Genomic DNA, 14,351 nt, shown 5'->3' on the forward strand with positions numbered 1-14,351 from the left:
CAGGATAAAAGCGAAGACAATTTGAAGGAAGATCTGGATTCGCAGAATCGAAATTCAACTTCACCCTTCGCCATTTACGAATGAGCTCATTCAGAACAAACAAGTATTGATCATCATTTTATTCATTAAAAGGGGGGGGGGGGGAAGAACAATCGAGTTTGATAAGCAAAAGAAGCATTATCAATCGAAAGCAAAATGCGCATACAGTGGCAAACCTAAGCCAAAAATTAATATTGAAATAATTCATGATAAATGCGCCTACAGTGAGCGGCAAAGGTAAGCTTAATCAACGACTAAATACGCCTAGTGGCAAAACTGAACTAAATGCACCTACAGTGGTAAATGGAAGCTTAATCAATGCCTAAATGCGCCTATAGTGGCAAATCAACGGCAGAATGCATGCAGTGGTCAATCAACGGCTGGCGGTCACTTTTTCTCCCTCCGCCTTCGGCTTGCTGTCTTCTAGGCGGCCAGCTGAAGCAGCAGATGCACCAGGGTGACCGTCACCAGCAGAGCAGGTGAGTAGGACAGGCCGCCGCCGCCGCCGCCGTGATCGCCGGCGCCCTTGCCCGTGCCCTTGCCCTCGCCCAAATTGACTTGGTCAGTGCCGCTGTTACTGCTGCCGCCGCCGCCGCCGCCGCCGCCGCCGCTGTTGTCCTTGCCGTTCTCAGTTGACTCCTTTTTGGTGTCGCCGCCGCCCGCACCGGTGTCTGAATGGGAGAATGGCAATTGGAAAAGGTCAGGTGGCAACGTTTGAACTTGCCGCACACTTTTGCGCGCAGTACTGCGAGTGCGGTTTGTAAAACAAAAAGTGCTGCTGAATGGGCTTGCTTATTGGTTGGTTTCCACTGCCAATGGAATGCAAAATGTTTTCGGGTCAAAGCTTTTCGGCTCTCGTACCAGTGAGTGGATCGTCCTGCAACATCAAACTCACCCGGAATTCTGACAGTGAAGGACACATCCTTGGAGTCGTAGGTGGCCTTGTAGGTTCCCGCGTCGGCTGCTGTCAGGGGCGCGAGTTTCAGACCTACGTTATTGGTTCCTACTTTCTGGTTGTTGCTGGGTAACTGGCCGTCCACTTTCTCCCAGGTGACAGTACCACTAACTGCGGCTGAGATTCTCAATTTGAGGGCTTCGTTCAGCTTGCCCTGGCACTGCACGGTTCCCGTGTCGCCAAAGCAGTCGGCCACTGCCAGCACAAGAAAAGCAGATGTACATTCTGGTAACACGGGATGGATTGTGAGTGTACATTTAGCAAAATGTTTGGTAATCATTTGGCTAAGGTGCTGTCATGTGCACCTTCTTGTTTTTCTGACTTGCTCTTTTGTGGCTTGCCAGGAGAATCCAAGCCTGCAAATGTGTGTGCGCGTGCGGGATTGTGCGCAAAAAGCTTTCGCGTGGCGAGCGGCTTTCCTGCAACATCAAACCTTGGACGATAAACTTTTCCATTGCGCCGGTGATGCCGCCCGTGAACTCTTTCTCGTCGCCGTCGTCCAGGTCCTTGATCTTCAGGGTAGCCGCGTTGACTGGACCGTCGTACTTGTCACCGGTCGTAATGGCCGTCCCATCCTTCATCCAGGAGAGTGAGCTGCCAGTTGCGTCTGAGAGCCCCAATCTGATGCTGCCACCCGGCTTGCCCTGGCACAGGCCGGCTGGTTTGGTGGATTTGCCACCCAAGCAGTCCACCACTGCCAGCACAAGAAAAGCAGAATCACTCACTCTGGTCTGTGCGTAAAGTACATTGCAGCAAAGACTGTGGCGCTAAGTGGACCCTTTGAAAAGGACGCTTGAAAAGGACGCTGAGATGTTTTGCTATTTTGGTCACATTTTGGACATTTTTCTCCAACTTTTCTCCTGAGCATAAGAGAATTTTGCAAACGCAGTTTCCCTGTGTGGAGTGTGTGCGTGTTGTCGCTGTGCGCGCGCCTTCTCCTCCCACATTCTAAAAACATGTGTGTGCCCTGTGCGAAGGAAATGGTGCACAAGAAGCTTTTGTGTGGCCAGCGGCTTTCCTGCAACATCTAACCTTGGACCTGGAACTTTTCGACCGGTGAGGTGCCTTCGGCCGTGTAGGTTTCCTCGTCGCCTTCTTTCAGGTTCAGGATCGTCAGTATTTTGTTTTTGTCACCATCTAACTCATACTTAGCAGCTTGTGCCGATATTGTAGTAGTTCCTTTCTTCCATCTGACAGGATTGTTAGCTGTGCCTGCGATTGTCAATTTGACGGTTTCGTCCTTCTTGCGCTTGCACGTCACAGTTGCGTCAGCGGTGCCCTTGCAATCTTTTCCTGTCTGCACTGTTGCCAGCACTACAAAAGCAGAAGGGGGCAAAGTATATCATCACTCACTCACTCTGGTCTGGTCTGTGTGCAAAGTACACATTTGAGGAAAGACTGTTAGACGCTATTTGCCGTTTTCATTTCTGAATATTCCTTTAGCCATCGTCAATTGTTGTCTTTGCTATTACGTTACAGGGCTGGATCCAAATTGTAATCCGTCACGCGTAAGCACCAATTTAATTTGTCTTTTGTTTTCTACGAGTGGTTTGAAATGTTTTGTTTCAAACAAAAACAAAGGTAACATATTTTGATCATCTGTATTCCCCCCCAGCATGTTCTGTTTCTTAAATGCAAAATGTGATTCCCTTTCTTATTTGAATTTGTTAGCAAAACTCACCATTTATTCTATTTACTGTTTGCTCGGGAGTTTCCATGAGTGGTTTGCAACGTTTTGTTTCAAATGGGCTTTCTTTGAAATATTTTTGATATTTGAACGTCGTGTTCTGTTTGTAAATACAAAATCTGATTCCCTTTGTTTCTGTATTTTTTTTTTTTTTTTTTTACTCTATACTGTTTGCAATGAAAGTTACCACAAGTGTTTTTCAATGTTTTTTAAATAGGCTTTCTTTGAAACCAAGGTAACATGTTTTATTATGTTAAAAAAACGCCATGTTCTGTTTGAAAATGCAAAATATGATTATCCTTTTTCCTTTTAAAAAAGATCTAAATCTATTCTATATAGTGTACACCATTTGCGATGAAAGTGGTTTGAAATGTTTTGAAACCAAGGTAACAGTTGGATTACTAAATTTAAAAAAAAAAAAAAACTGTTTTAAACCGCAAACTGATTCCCTTTTTTTGTTTGGAAAAAATCTTTATTTATTCTTTATCGTGTATACCGTTTGCAATGAACGGGTTTGAAATGTATTCTTTTATTTCTTTGAAACCAAGGTAATATTCCAAAAACGCCATGTTTTGTTTGAAAATGCAAAATGGATTGCCTTTAATCATTTAGAAAAAAAAAAGAAAAAAATCTGAATTTATTCTAGACAGTGGATACCGTTTGCAATGAAAGTTTCCATGAGTGGTTTTGAATGTTTTTTTCGTTTAAAGGCTTTCTTTGAAATCAAGGTAACATATTTTGATTAACTATATTAAAAAAAAAACACGTTCAATTTCAAAATGCAAAATGTGATTCCTTAGACTGTTGGGGAAAACATGTCTGAATTTATTCTTTCTAAGAGTATACCGTTTGCATAAAAGTTTTTTTTATTTTTTTAAATAGGCTTTCTTTGAAATCAAGGTAACATTTTGATTAACTATATTAAAAAAAAAAACACGTTTCAAAATGCAAAATGTGATTCCTTTAACTGTTGGGGAAATCAAGTCTAGTAATTGATTTAAGAGTATACCGTTTGCACATACATATATATTTTTTAAATAGGCTTTCTTTGAAATCAAGGTAACGTGTTATCTATCTTCAAAAAGCGCCACGTTCTCTTTAAGAATGCAACATTGATTTCAATTTGTTAACAAAAATCCGAATTTATTCTTTATAGTGTATAAGTAAAGTAAAGTGATGCGGCAGAGAAAAAGCAAGGCGCACACAACAAAAGCGTCGTCTCCTAAGTCCAGTTTTATTCATGCGCCTAAAAGCTTGCGCAAAATGGTTAGCAACATAGTCATTGAATTCAACGGCCTTACCTTGCCCAAATGGCTCGCTGCACACGAGCACCAAGCACAGCAGCTTGGAGAAGTTCATCTTCTTTCGAGGATGACTAGGAAGGGAGGGAGCGTTCGGACCTGATGCTGCTGCTGGTGCTGGAGCTGGAGCCGCGTGAAGAGGTGCGAGCAGGCGAATCCACTGAACCAAACGAGCCGAAAGAACTCAGCGAGCGAGCTTCCTATAAAGCGCTCAATCGCCGTCATCTTCAATGGCGCTTCGAAAGTTTGCACATTTGTTGCTCGTTCATTGGCTGCATTTGGGAACTTTATGACGAGTGCGTGCGTGCGTGCGTGCGTGATACACGTACGCAAAAGCGGCCGCGTAAGCTTACATAACCCTCTTTGTCTTACGCCATACAGCTCCTTTAAGTCTTTACGGAATGTCATCACTGTTGCGGCTCTGGGTCACGACGAGCGGCACTTTTTGTCCTTTCACAAGTCTTTTCGATTCTTTTCCAACTCCACTGAACATACACAGTTGCCGTCCGTCTCCGCGACATTCAAGTGCCCCTTATCGCGGTGGCGCCTTTCGTGGCAGTAGTAGAAATCGTCGCTACCAAAAAGACATCCAACCTCATGAAGAAATAACTCTAAAAAAAATAATCACAATGACGACGATTGTGGACACACACAAAGACCATAAAGGAATGGAACGTCACTGAAATAGCCTCTATGGTTTCACTTGCGTACCATTGGTGGCATGGCTTGTTTTTCTTTCGTGAGATGCGGACATCTTAAGCCCTACATCATTCGAAACAAATTTATTGGAACAATATTGGAGTGGGGATTCAATACGATTTTGTTCTTCCCACTGATTTTCAAGCATGATTGTTGTTGACTAAGAGCAGGCTAACTGAAATGTGGAGTTGATGGGGGGGGGGGGGGGGGCTGAGAATGGCGTGCTTGGTGACGTCGTCAGTGCAAATGAAGAGGCGTCCACGGCACTCGTTTATTTACGCCACTTCAGGTGCATAATGACGCTCCCTTGTCCATCGTCACACAGCAAGAGGCTTTCCCTGCATGCTTTGTTGCCTTCATTTATTTCTTTTTTATTAAACGTGCCTTCAAAAATACAGTACGTGACAAGAATGGCTAACACATGAAAACCATACAGTAACGTTATACAATAGCAAATAAAAAGCAATAAAATGATCATAAAAATAACATCAAAATAGAATTAAAACCAAAATAAGCTAGAGCTTTTCGCGTAACATATAACTGCCAGTCACACCGACAAGATTAATACAATTTATGTCTTATAAATCTATCTCTCTCTCTCTCTCTCTATCTATCTATCTAAGTTTTTTTTTAAGTACTTTGTTGCTACTTTAAAAAAAAAAAAAAGTACTTTGTCAACCATCAATTGCGCAAGTTCTCCCACTTAAAAGATGCGAGATGTCCGAAGCTTCGTTTTCAGAGGCTGTTCTGTTGTTCGGCCAGTTGATCGCTAGATGTCACTACTACGCTGCAATCCACCAATATGTTATCTGCATGCAGCTGCTCTGCATGGCAATCAGGGACGCTTCAACAGGCAGCCACATGCTCCGTTCATCGTATGAAAACTAAAACAGATTAAGGTAAATTTGTCTCAGGACAAAATAAAACTGCACACGATGCATTCATTAAAAGCTCACCTATGACAATATATATATGTAATTCTAAAAAGTTGCTAATACATTTTCCTGTGCATATAACATACAACATATAGACAGTAAATTCATTTAAAAGTGTCTTTATGACCCCCCCCCCCCCCTGTAATGTACTACAAAAAGTAAAAAAATGTAGCTTTTACATGGTAATTAATTTTCAGACATAAGACAGCTTTAATTTTGCCACGACTATAAATCACATATTTTCTGGATTATATGGACAAATAAAAATTGGATTCCAAAAAAGACCCCCCCACACACACACACAAAATCCCTGTGCAGAATCACGCGGTATATAGATAGATGGTGTATGCAAGAGCAGCTCATCAACCAAACATGCCCCCGCCCCCTCTCCTCTCCTCGATCTCTCGCTGTCCTCCTCCTCCTTCAACAGCAGCAGCAGCAGCGCCGACACTTTCGGACCCGACACGCACCCAACATGTTCCGAACTCTGGACGCTGCGCTCGTCGTGTTGCTGGCCGCCTCTCTGCGGCGCACGTCGGGCGGCTACGGCGGCGGCGCGGGCTCAGCTCTCTCCTCGGCTCAAAGCTCGCCGCCGGACCCGTGCTACGACGAGCACGGCACCCCGCGTCGTTGCATCCCGGACTTTGTCAACTCGGCGTTCGGCAAGGAGGTGAAGGTGTCCAGCACCTGCGGCCACCGGAGCGCGAGCCGCTTCTGCATGCTCAGCGCGGCGGACAAGGCGGACGAGAGGAGCCGCAGCTGCCACACGTGCGATGCGGCCGACCCCAAGCGGAACCGGCCCCCGGCCTACCTCACCGACCTCAACAACCCGCACAACCTGACGTGCTGGCAGTCGGAGAACTTCGTCCAGTACCCGCAGAACGTCACGCTCACGCTCTCCCTGGGCAAGAAGTTTGAGGTGACCTATGTCAGCCTCCAGTTCTGCTCGCCGAGACCCGAGTCCATGGTGATCTCCAAGTCCATGGACTACGGCAAGACCTGGGTGCCCTTCCAGTACTACTCGAGCCAGTGCCGGAAGATGTACAACAAGCCCAACCGGGCCGCTATCACCAAGCAGAACGAGCAGGAAGCCATCTGCACTGACTCGCACACGGACATGTTCCCGCTGAGCGGAGGTCTGATCGCATTCAGTACGCTGGACGGGAGACCCTCGGCCCACGACTTTGACAACTCGCCCGTGCTGCAGGATTGGGTGACGGCCACCGACATCCGCGTCACTTTTAGCCGACTGCACACCTTCGGCGACGAGAACGAGGACGACTCGGAGCTGGCGCGGGACTCGTACTTCTATGCCGTGTCCGACCTGCAGGTGGGCGGCCGCTGCAAGTGCAATGGACACGCGTCGCGCTGCGTCAAGGACCGCGAGGGCGAGATGGTGTGCGAGTGCAAGCACAACGCGGCCGGACCGGAGTGTGACAGGTGCAAGCCCTTCCACTACGACCGGCCGTGGCAGAGGGCTACCGCACGGGAAGCCAACGAGTGCGTCGGTGAGTGCGTGCCTGCGTGCGTAAAGTCATGGTGTGCGAGCCTGCACGCGCGCGTCTCTGCATGCCCTCTCCCGCTCTTTTCCTCTGCAAATTCTAAATTCATTGGATTCGTTTTACTATACTGACATGATGCGTTATTCATATTAATAATAATAATAATTAAAAGCAGAGTTTTATATTTCTATGCTTATATCATGATATTCAAATCTTTTATTATCATTAATATCATTGCATGCAGATTTTTCCCACTGTTCTGATTACCACCTCTATATCACCACAAACAGTAAACTATGTTGTCAAAAGTGGCTTAAAATGAATTGATCACGATGACAACGACTCGGTCTCGCAGTGGTAGCGGTATTAATAATGATAATATATTACTTTATATACTTTATATTATACAATAGTTCAGACTATTAATCATGTGCTTACTGTATTCATAACAATACGAGTAGTAGCAGCAGTAGTACTAGTTTATGATTTCACCACGTCATCGTGACTTATATGTGTTGCTGTTCTTCTCATTATTATTAATTGTTATTATCGGTAATAGAAATACTAATAGTACCATCATGTCATCACTATTTAGATCAGGGGGGAAATGCCTTATCCATCGTATATACATTTACACTTTACTGCAGCTTTGATACTCTCGCCCTTCCCGCACTATATGCTTATCCTCTTAGCTGGAGCTTCTGAATTCCGATATTATTAATCATGTCGTTAGGGTAGCCAGTATACTTGAGCCTAGTTATCATAGCTGGCTCCAGGTGCACCCTGAAGTGGTCTCCAACAAATTGAAGAGCTCCTCTAGATAACTAGTCACACTCGCAGACAAGGGGACTACACCATCCATTCCACCACACCTTCCTCCAAAAAAAAAAAAAAAAGAGGAAAAAAACATGTCAGCACCTCTTGATTCGAGTGCACTTCACTGATTGCATCCATAAGGCTAGTAAAGGATCCTCCTGCGCCACCCCCCAATTATTATTTTTAATCCATTTAGGGTATTGAATCAGGAAAAGCTTCTAAAAGTCCCTGCAAATTAAAAATGTTTTTAATAAACCCCTAAAACACACACACATACGCACGCACGCACACTGAATTGTTCCACCTTAAAATAAAACATGTATCAAATTGGCGTTTTATTGGTGATGCATCTTTAAAGAATTGTGAAGGTAACGAAGGCAATTTATAGTCCTGACAAGTTCGCTCCGATGACAACAAGAAACTCGTCATACCCTCTCATAAAACTGCTGCTGATTGAGCATAGCAACTTATACAAAATCATTTTGCGCAAAATAAAAGTGAAGAATGTTACCAACAGCTGCTTTTGCGCCTCGTGTGGATCTTGAAGTAATTAATGTCAGCGTGTTGGCAGACGTCTCCAGCACACATTTTGGAGCTGCTTGCTGCTTGTCGGGATGCTCGTTCCAGAAGCAATTGGCTTTTGATTAAATGGTACTTTTGCACCAAGCATCAAAAAGCTTTGGGGTTGATCTATGTTTGGATAATACTACAACGTTTTACGACTCCCATTGCTTTTGACAAAAGTTAGGTATTGGTCCAAAAAGTAAAAAGAAAAACCCACATTGAAATTCACAGTTGCCTTTTAGATGAAATGAGATATATGGTGTTTTCTTCACAGTTTGAAAACTTCCCAGTGTCTTGACATTTCTAGGACATTTCTGAATTTCCCCACCCCAGGGATCAATAAATGTTCACTCAATCAATCAATCAATCAATCAATCAATATACTTTCATTTACCCTCCCACCCCCAAATCAACAATTGTATTACACTTAACACACCCAATCTATTAGTCCTGTTGAAATTAGCCCATTTGAGAGGGACCTGTAAACATCTGCGCTAGTGGTGACTGTAGATGTCATTACCACAAACAATCAGGGGCGGAGCTAAGGGCGCAGAACCCGGAGAACAATGTTCTAACCCAAGTTGTTATTGTAAAAAAAATTAAAAACAAAAATTACAAAGCGGTCATCTCACCTCTGGAAGATGCTGATGAGAATTGTTCCCAAGAGGATCTCTGGCTTCACTTTCTGTATTCCTGACACAAAAGGGAAAAACGATTGCAAAATTCATATTAACACTCACATTGTCAGCGATGTTTAAAAAAAAAAAAAAAAAACTCATTTCTCATATCAATATGCATCATTATCTGTCACAGGGATACAAACCTGTAAAATAAAACTAAATAATCCAAGACGCTCCCAGAGGACACAACAGAGAGGCGGCAACAAACTGGCAAGGTTCTTCTGTCATTGTCATGCTAGCTATTAGCCGTATGCTATACTATTACCGGCTCCAAGCTATTTCCGTCAGAATCGACATGGTAAAACTAATTTGCGTATTTAATTAGCATTTATAGCGCCACCTTGAATTACAAGTTGGATACAAACCGTTTCGTATCTCAAATCATCTTGAATCAAAACGTTGGCAGCATTATCACAGCGAAGGTGAAATTTTACATTCACATCTTGGACTGAATCTCATGAAATTGTTTTGTCTAACTACATATAGGATGAAGTCGTTTTTTTTTTTAATCAAAAACACTCCGAACAAGTAAATCGACCTAATTTGACGCAAGCCTTTGATTGCAAGGTGTTTCACAGACACGACAGGCACACCCCGCTGATCTTTTGACATCATATTATTAACATGTGTAAATGACTCAATTGTGTGAATGAGGTGGTTTGGCGGGTGATGCGCACGTGTTGTGATTTGGCACAAAAAGTCTGAAAGCGTGTGAGAGTGGGAGTGCCAAGCATTTGTGTATAAGCAACGCTCCGTGCCAGAAAACAAGTCGATGTGGTCACACTTAACAGTCACAAAGTAACTTTCGCTCATTATCTCTATGAGGCAGCCTAGCTGGGGTGAATGAACAAAATGACCACGTTTGAAGCTAAAACACGGAACGGCAACTGCAATGCTAACAATTGCGCTAAGTCACAAACACATGGGGAGTATCCCAATACTTGATTTTTTTTTTTGCTTCAGTTTAAGAGATATATAGCTCTCACGCCAACCAGCCACCTGGGGGCAGTATAAGGCGTAAGACGTATAATAATGATTTGCAGAGGAAAATGAATATCAATCTGTGTTCATTGTTAGTCTACATGTGTTGCTCCACCTTTGGTGCTCAGATATTTTTCACTTAAAGGCTTATTAAATGTTGAAGTGATTTTTTTCCCCCCTCCAAATCACAGCTTGTGTCTTGAAAAAAAAAATCAACAATAAAAAACAATGTACTGACTGAGCATCAGAAAGAAAGAGGCTGTCGTCATAAACTCAACATGTCTCTCAAGGTAAAATTTGTCCCTCACAAATGTGGAATGACAAGAACCCCCCCCCCCCCCCCCACACACACACACACGCACACACACACACACACAGAGACACACACCATATAAGAATGCACCTGCGACACATCTAACTTTCATTTAGCGTCAAACAAGCTGACTGGAAAAAAAACAGTCAGTGGAATTCCTTGTGTGTGATGGTGAATAGCTCAGGCTAATTTATTACCGATGGCTTTGTCTTTCCCATATAAGTCACGGCTCGGGCTTGTGTGTCATCAGGTCAAGAGTGCCTTTTAAGCACCCGGTTGTCATGGATGCCTGGCAATGTTACTGGTGTTTGTGCAATATGCTTTTCCTGCATGTTTGCTTTTCATTGTTTTTCATGTCACACTTGCACAAAGAGATCTCAGTCAGCAGAGGTCAGCAGCGGATGCTGGCCCACATTGCGGTTATCTACGGCAGCGCACGCTTGTATGATATCCGTTTTTGTTTTTTTTGACTCCATGATTTGGTGCATCGGTTTAGCTCTGAGGCGGAATGAAAGTTACTCGTTTTCTTGAAGGAGGGGCGGGGGTTGGAGGCAAAAGTTTGCAAGGTCATTTCAATTTGCCAGGGGTGAGCCCAGGTTAATCCATCACTCATTAGCTTGCACAGATAACACACATGGTAAGTTAAAGGGGTGGGAGGTCCTCAGTGTTCCTCACCCCCTCCCACTCAGTTCGTCTTTGTCGCACATTTTACAAAGTATAAATTACACATCGACACGATACGTTAAGAGAACATCATAAATGAAAGGTTGGAGGGATACAAACAACGATATTGGAATGACTGAGGAGAATTTTACGATTTGTACCAGAGTCATGCGGGGGAGAAAAGAAAAAGCCAAAAGTATTGCAGCCTTTTGGGAAAGAGAATTTAATTCAAGCCTATTCGTAGCTTCTTGGGAGTCATCGTTTTATACACAAACTTAGCAATCAATTTGTATGCGTAAGAGAAGAACCAGTCAACAAATAGAATGGAAATTGTTCTCATTTAAATAAACAATGACATTTGGAAGTAGAAGTCACCTCGTAGGTGAAATCACGTAATTATCTTCCCCCTCCCGTAAAAGAGACAACTAATTAAACGTAAGATGGGCATTTACAAATTGCTGGCTGATTGAGCTTCTCCATCGGGGTGTTGGGGGAGACGGACGCGAGAAGACAAGGGAAAGTGAGGCAGGCTGGGTGAGGAATGACGACACAAGAGACTCAGCGTGCTATCAGCAAATGCTATTTAAATGACTTTTCGCTCTGCTCCTGTGGGCGCTTTTGTGGCCTTTTACTTGACGCACGAGTCCCCTCGCTGCTTGTACTAACAGTCTAATGGGGTCCATCCACGCTGGAGGATGATAAAGCAAACAAAGGAAAGCTAATTATAGGGGGGGGGGGGGGGTAAAGGAAATTAGTATAAGGAAATTGAGTCATGAAAGATAATATTTGTTTTAGGAGATGATAATATTATACTCCTGAATGGAACATAACACAACTTGTATTTTAGGAGGTTAAAATAATAATTTAAATTGGAAGAACTTCAAAATACGAATTAATGACATTGTTTGAGGTTTGTTTTTTTACAACAAAACCCAAAAATTGCCCAATTTTTTTTTTTGTTTTAAAAATATTAAAGAAATATTGCCAGCCCATTGTCAGTTGTATTTTGGGAGGTTAAATTGATCATTTAAAGTGGAACAACTTCAAAATCTAAATTATTGACATTGATGGCAATAATGTTAGTTAGCATAACAAAGCAAGTAAAATGTTTGAGGTTTGGTTTTACTTAAATCTTTTTTTTACAACAGCAAAACCTCAAAATATTTTGTTCAATTGTCCAATTTTGTTTTCTTAGTTTTAAAAAGATTAAAGAAATATTGCCAGCTCATTGTCAGTTTTACAGCCTGAAATGTTCCAAACTAATGTAAGTTTAAGTTCAACTGTGGCCAAAGTATGAATCATTTTGGTTGTACTTCAAGTTCATATTATGGGTTTTTAGTTGAACAGTTGCGGTTTTAACCTAGGTAGGCAATATCGGGTTTCACCAAAGCGATGGGCGGGAAATGAACTGAACCCAGAGCCCCAATAATAAACAAGGTCAGTAAAAAAAAAAAAAAAAAAAAAACTGGAGCAATGGCAAAGACTGAAAGAAAGAAAAGAATAACAGTGGCCAGCAAAAAGCCAATGACCTAATTGAAAATTAAAAATGAGCGCCGATGTATAGAATTTTCATATTTTATAGAAAACGCAGTTTACATTTGGACAGAAACATCTTTTGCAATTTTGATGCAACGATGTGGGAAAAATAAGATGTCAGAAAATGTTGCAGTGGTCCATTTGATAATTGCAGAAAATGTTTTTGGCTGAAAAGACAGAAGAATCATTTCAATCTGCTGCCAGAGAAAATATGTGCAATTTATTCAAAACACATGGAGGTTGATTTTCCACAGTCACGTAAAATGTCAATTTACACTGGTCGCAATAATTGAATAGACTTTTGAAAAATGTTTTCTACCCACAAACAATTTAAGACATTTGACTTTTTATTTCTTTTTTATTTTAGGGCAAATTTAATTCTAATGGGTGACCGCAATGATGAAATCACTGTTTATGATGTTAGCACCTTTAATTGTTTTGTCATCATTCGTTTTGAACAGGCTTAAAAAATAAATTAAATCACATCTTCTGGGAAAATAATTCTCAATGGACTGCTGCTAATAAATCCCTTACTTTCTTCATTTTATTTTTGCTTTTAAATAGAGTTGGCCTTTAAATGTTGCATTTAAAATAACGTAAAGCTGTAGATTGTCAAAAAAATGGACTAGATTAAAAACCAAAAAGATGGCTTCTGCACCCATACCCAAAAAACTGCCATGGAACCAGGAGAGGTTCTGGCGCTTTCCTTTCGTAAAGCGAAAGACGCTGTGGAATTCCGGCGGGATTATGAGTCAGATCCGAGACAAATATGAAGGACCGATAAATGTGTCACTAAAGCAAATGTGCGATAAAGTTTGAGATTTAGAGTGCCTCGGCAGCTTCCTGCTCACTCCTACCCATCTCGATGTAAGCTCTGATGACATCCTCAGTTGAGAAGGCCCAGTTGGCCCATGGTGGAAAGAAAATAAAGCTCGAATAGAAATTAATCTGAAGGTGAGCAAGACGGAAGATTTCATTCCGTTCGGAATAATCCATACATTTCTGTCAATTTCCATTAGCAGGCTATTAAGTGAGTTTTAGGGAGTCATATTGGGCAAAAATGCGATTTTGTTTATGAGGAATAACAATAAACTGCCATTTCAAAAAGACCTTTACGTCTCCTCGTACCCAGGTCCTAATGAAGACCAAAGAAAGCAATTTAAGAGAGTTGGGAATTTTTCAGAAGTCCGTCCTTGTCAGAATGTCTCACATGTAACGAGATGTTTGGTCCAAAGTGCATTTTATCAGGGAGTGGAAACCTTAAACACAGCAGACAGACATCCAAATCAACATTCCTATCCCAGACTCATCTGCTTATCGTCAAGGATGCGTCAGTTGAACATGGGAACATTTCACAAAGTAAGCTAGGGTGTGTCGTCTCCCCTCTCTCACTTCTTGTAGGTAGAGAATTAAAACAAAAAAATCCTCCCAAGATCATCCAAGGTCTTCTCTTCCTTTTTGGGGACCCAAACTAATCTAAACTCAATTTGTAGCAATTGGACTTCCTCATTCAATTCTCATTCCTCTGAGTCGTGAGAAAACTGTCCAGCTGAGAATGATTCAATGAAAGCCAACCAGAAGACCGACGTGCATCTGTGAAGACATCATACCAACAGAGACCGGTTGAATCGTCCGAGCTCCGGGATTAGCGTGAGTCGGGTAATGAAGTGTGTGAACGAG

At 42.5% G+C, this 14,351-nt stretch overlaps 2 protein-coding genes and 1 long non-coding RNA gene across 3 annotated transcripts in view; 2 read left to right on the top strand and 1 right to left on the bottom strand.

The window, feature by feature from the left end:
- Positions 1 to 462: 462 nt before the first annotated feature.
- The window catches only part of LOC119121673, a 296,445-nt gene continuing 282,556 nt past the window's right edge, over positions 463 to 14,351 (bottom strand). The window contains exons 2-5 of the mRNA XM_037249543.1: positions 2,027 to 2,308; positions 1,428 to 1,688; positions 764 to 1,189; positions 463 to 710 (exon numbers count right to left, since the gene is read on the bottom strand). Of these exons, the coding sequence (XP_037105438.1) occupies positions 463 to 710; positions 764 to 1,189; positions 1,428 to 1,688; positions 2,027 to 2,308 (1,217 nt within the window). The remainder of the gene's footprint in view (positions 711 to 763; positions 1,190 to 1,427; positions 1,689 to 2,026; positions 2,309 to 14,351) is intronic.
- On the top strand, positions 5,419 to 5,643 carry LOC119130107. The gene is made up of 2 exons (XR_005099369.1): positions 5,419 to 5,485; positions 5,575 to 5,643. It is a non-coding gene; the product is annotated as an uncharacterized LOC119130107 (long non-coding RNA).
- ntn1a (netrin 1a) overlaps positions 6,028 to 14,351 on the top strand; it is a 21,280-nt gene continuing 12,956 nt past the window's right edge. Inside the window, exon 1 of the mRNA XM_037262900.1 lies at positions 6,028 to 7,124. Coding sequence (XP_037118795.1) covers positions 6,092 to 7,124 — 1,033 coding nt within the window. The 5' untranslated portion in view covers positions 6,028 to 6,091. The remainder of the gene's footprint in view (positions 7,125 to 14,351) is intronic.

Source organism: Syngnathus acus, chromosome 1, assembly GCF_901709675.1.
Source record: "Syngnathus acus chromosome 1, fSynAcu1.2, whole genome shotgun sequence".
Taxonomy (NCBI): domain Eukaryota; kingdom Metazoa; phylum Chordata; class Actinopteri; order Syngnathiformes; family Syngnathidae; genus Syngnathus; species Syngnathus acus.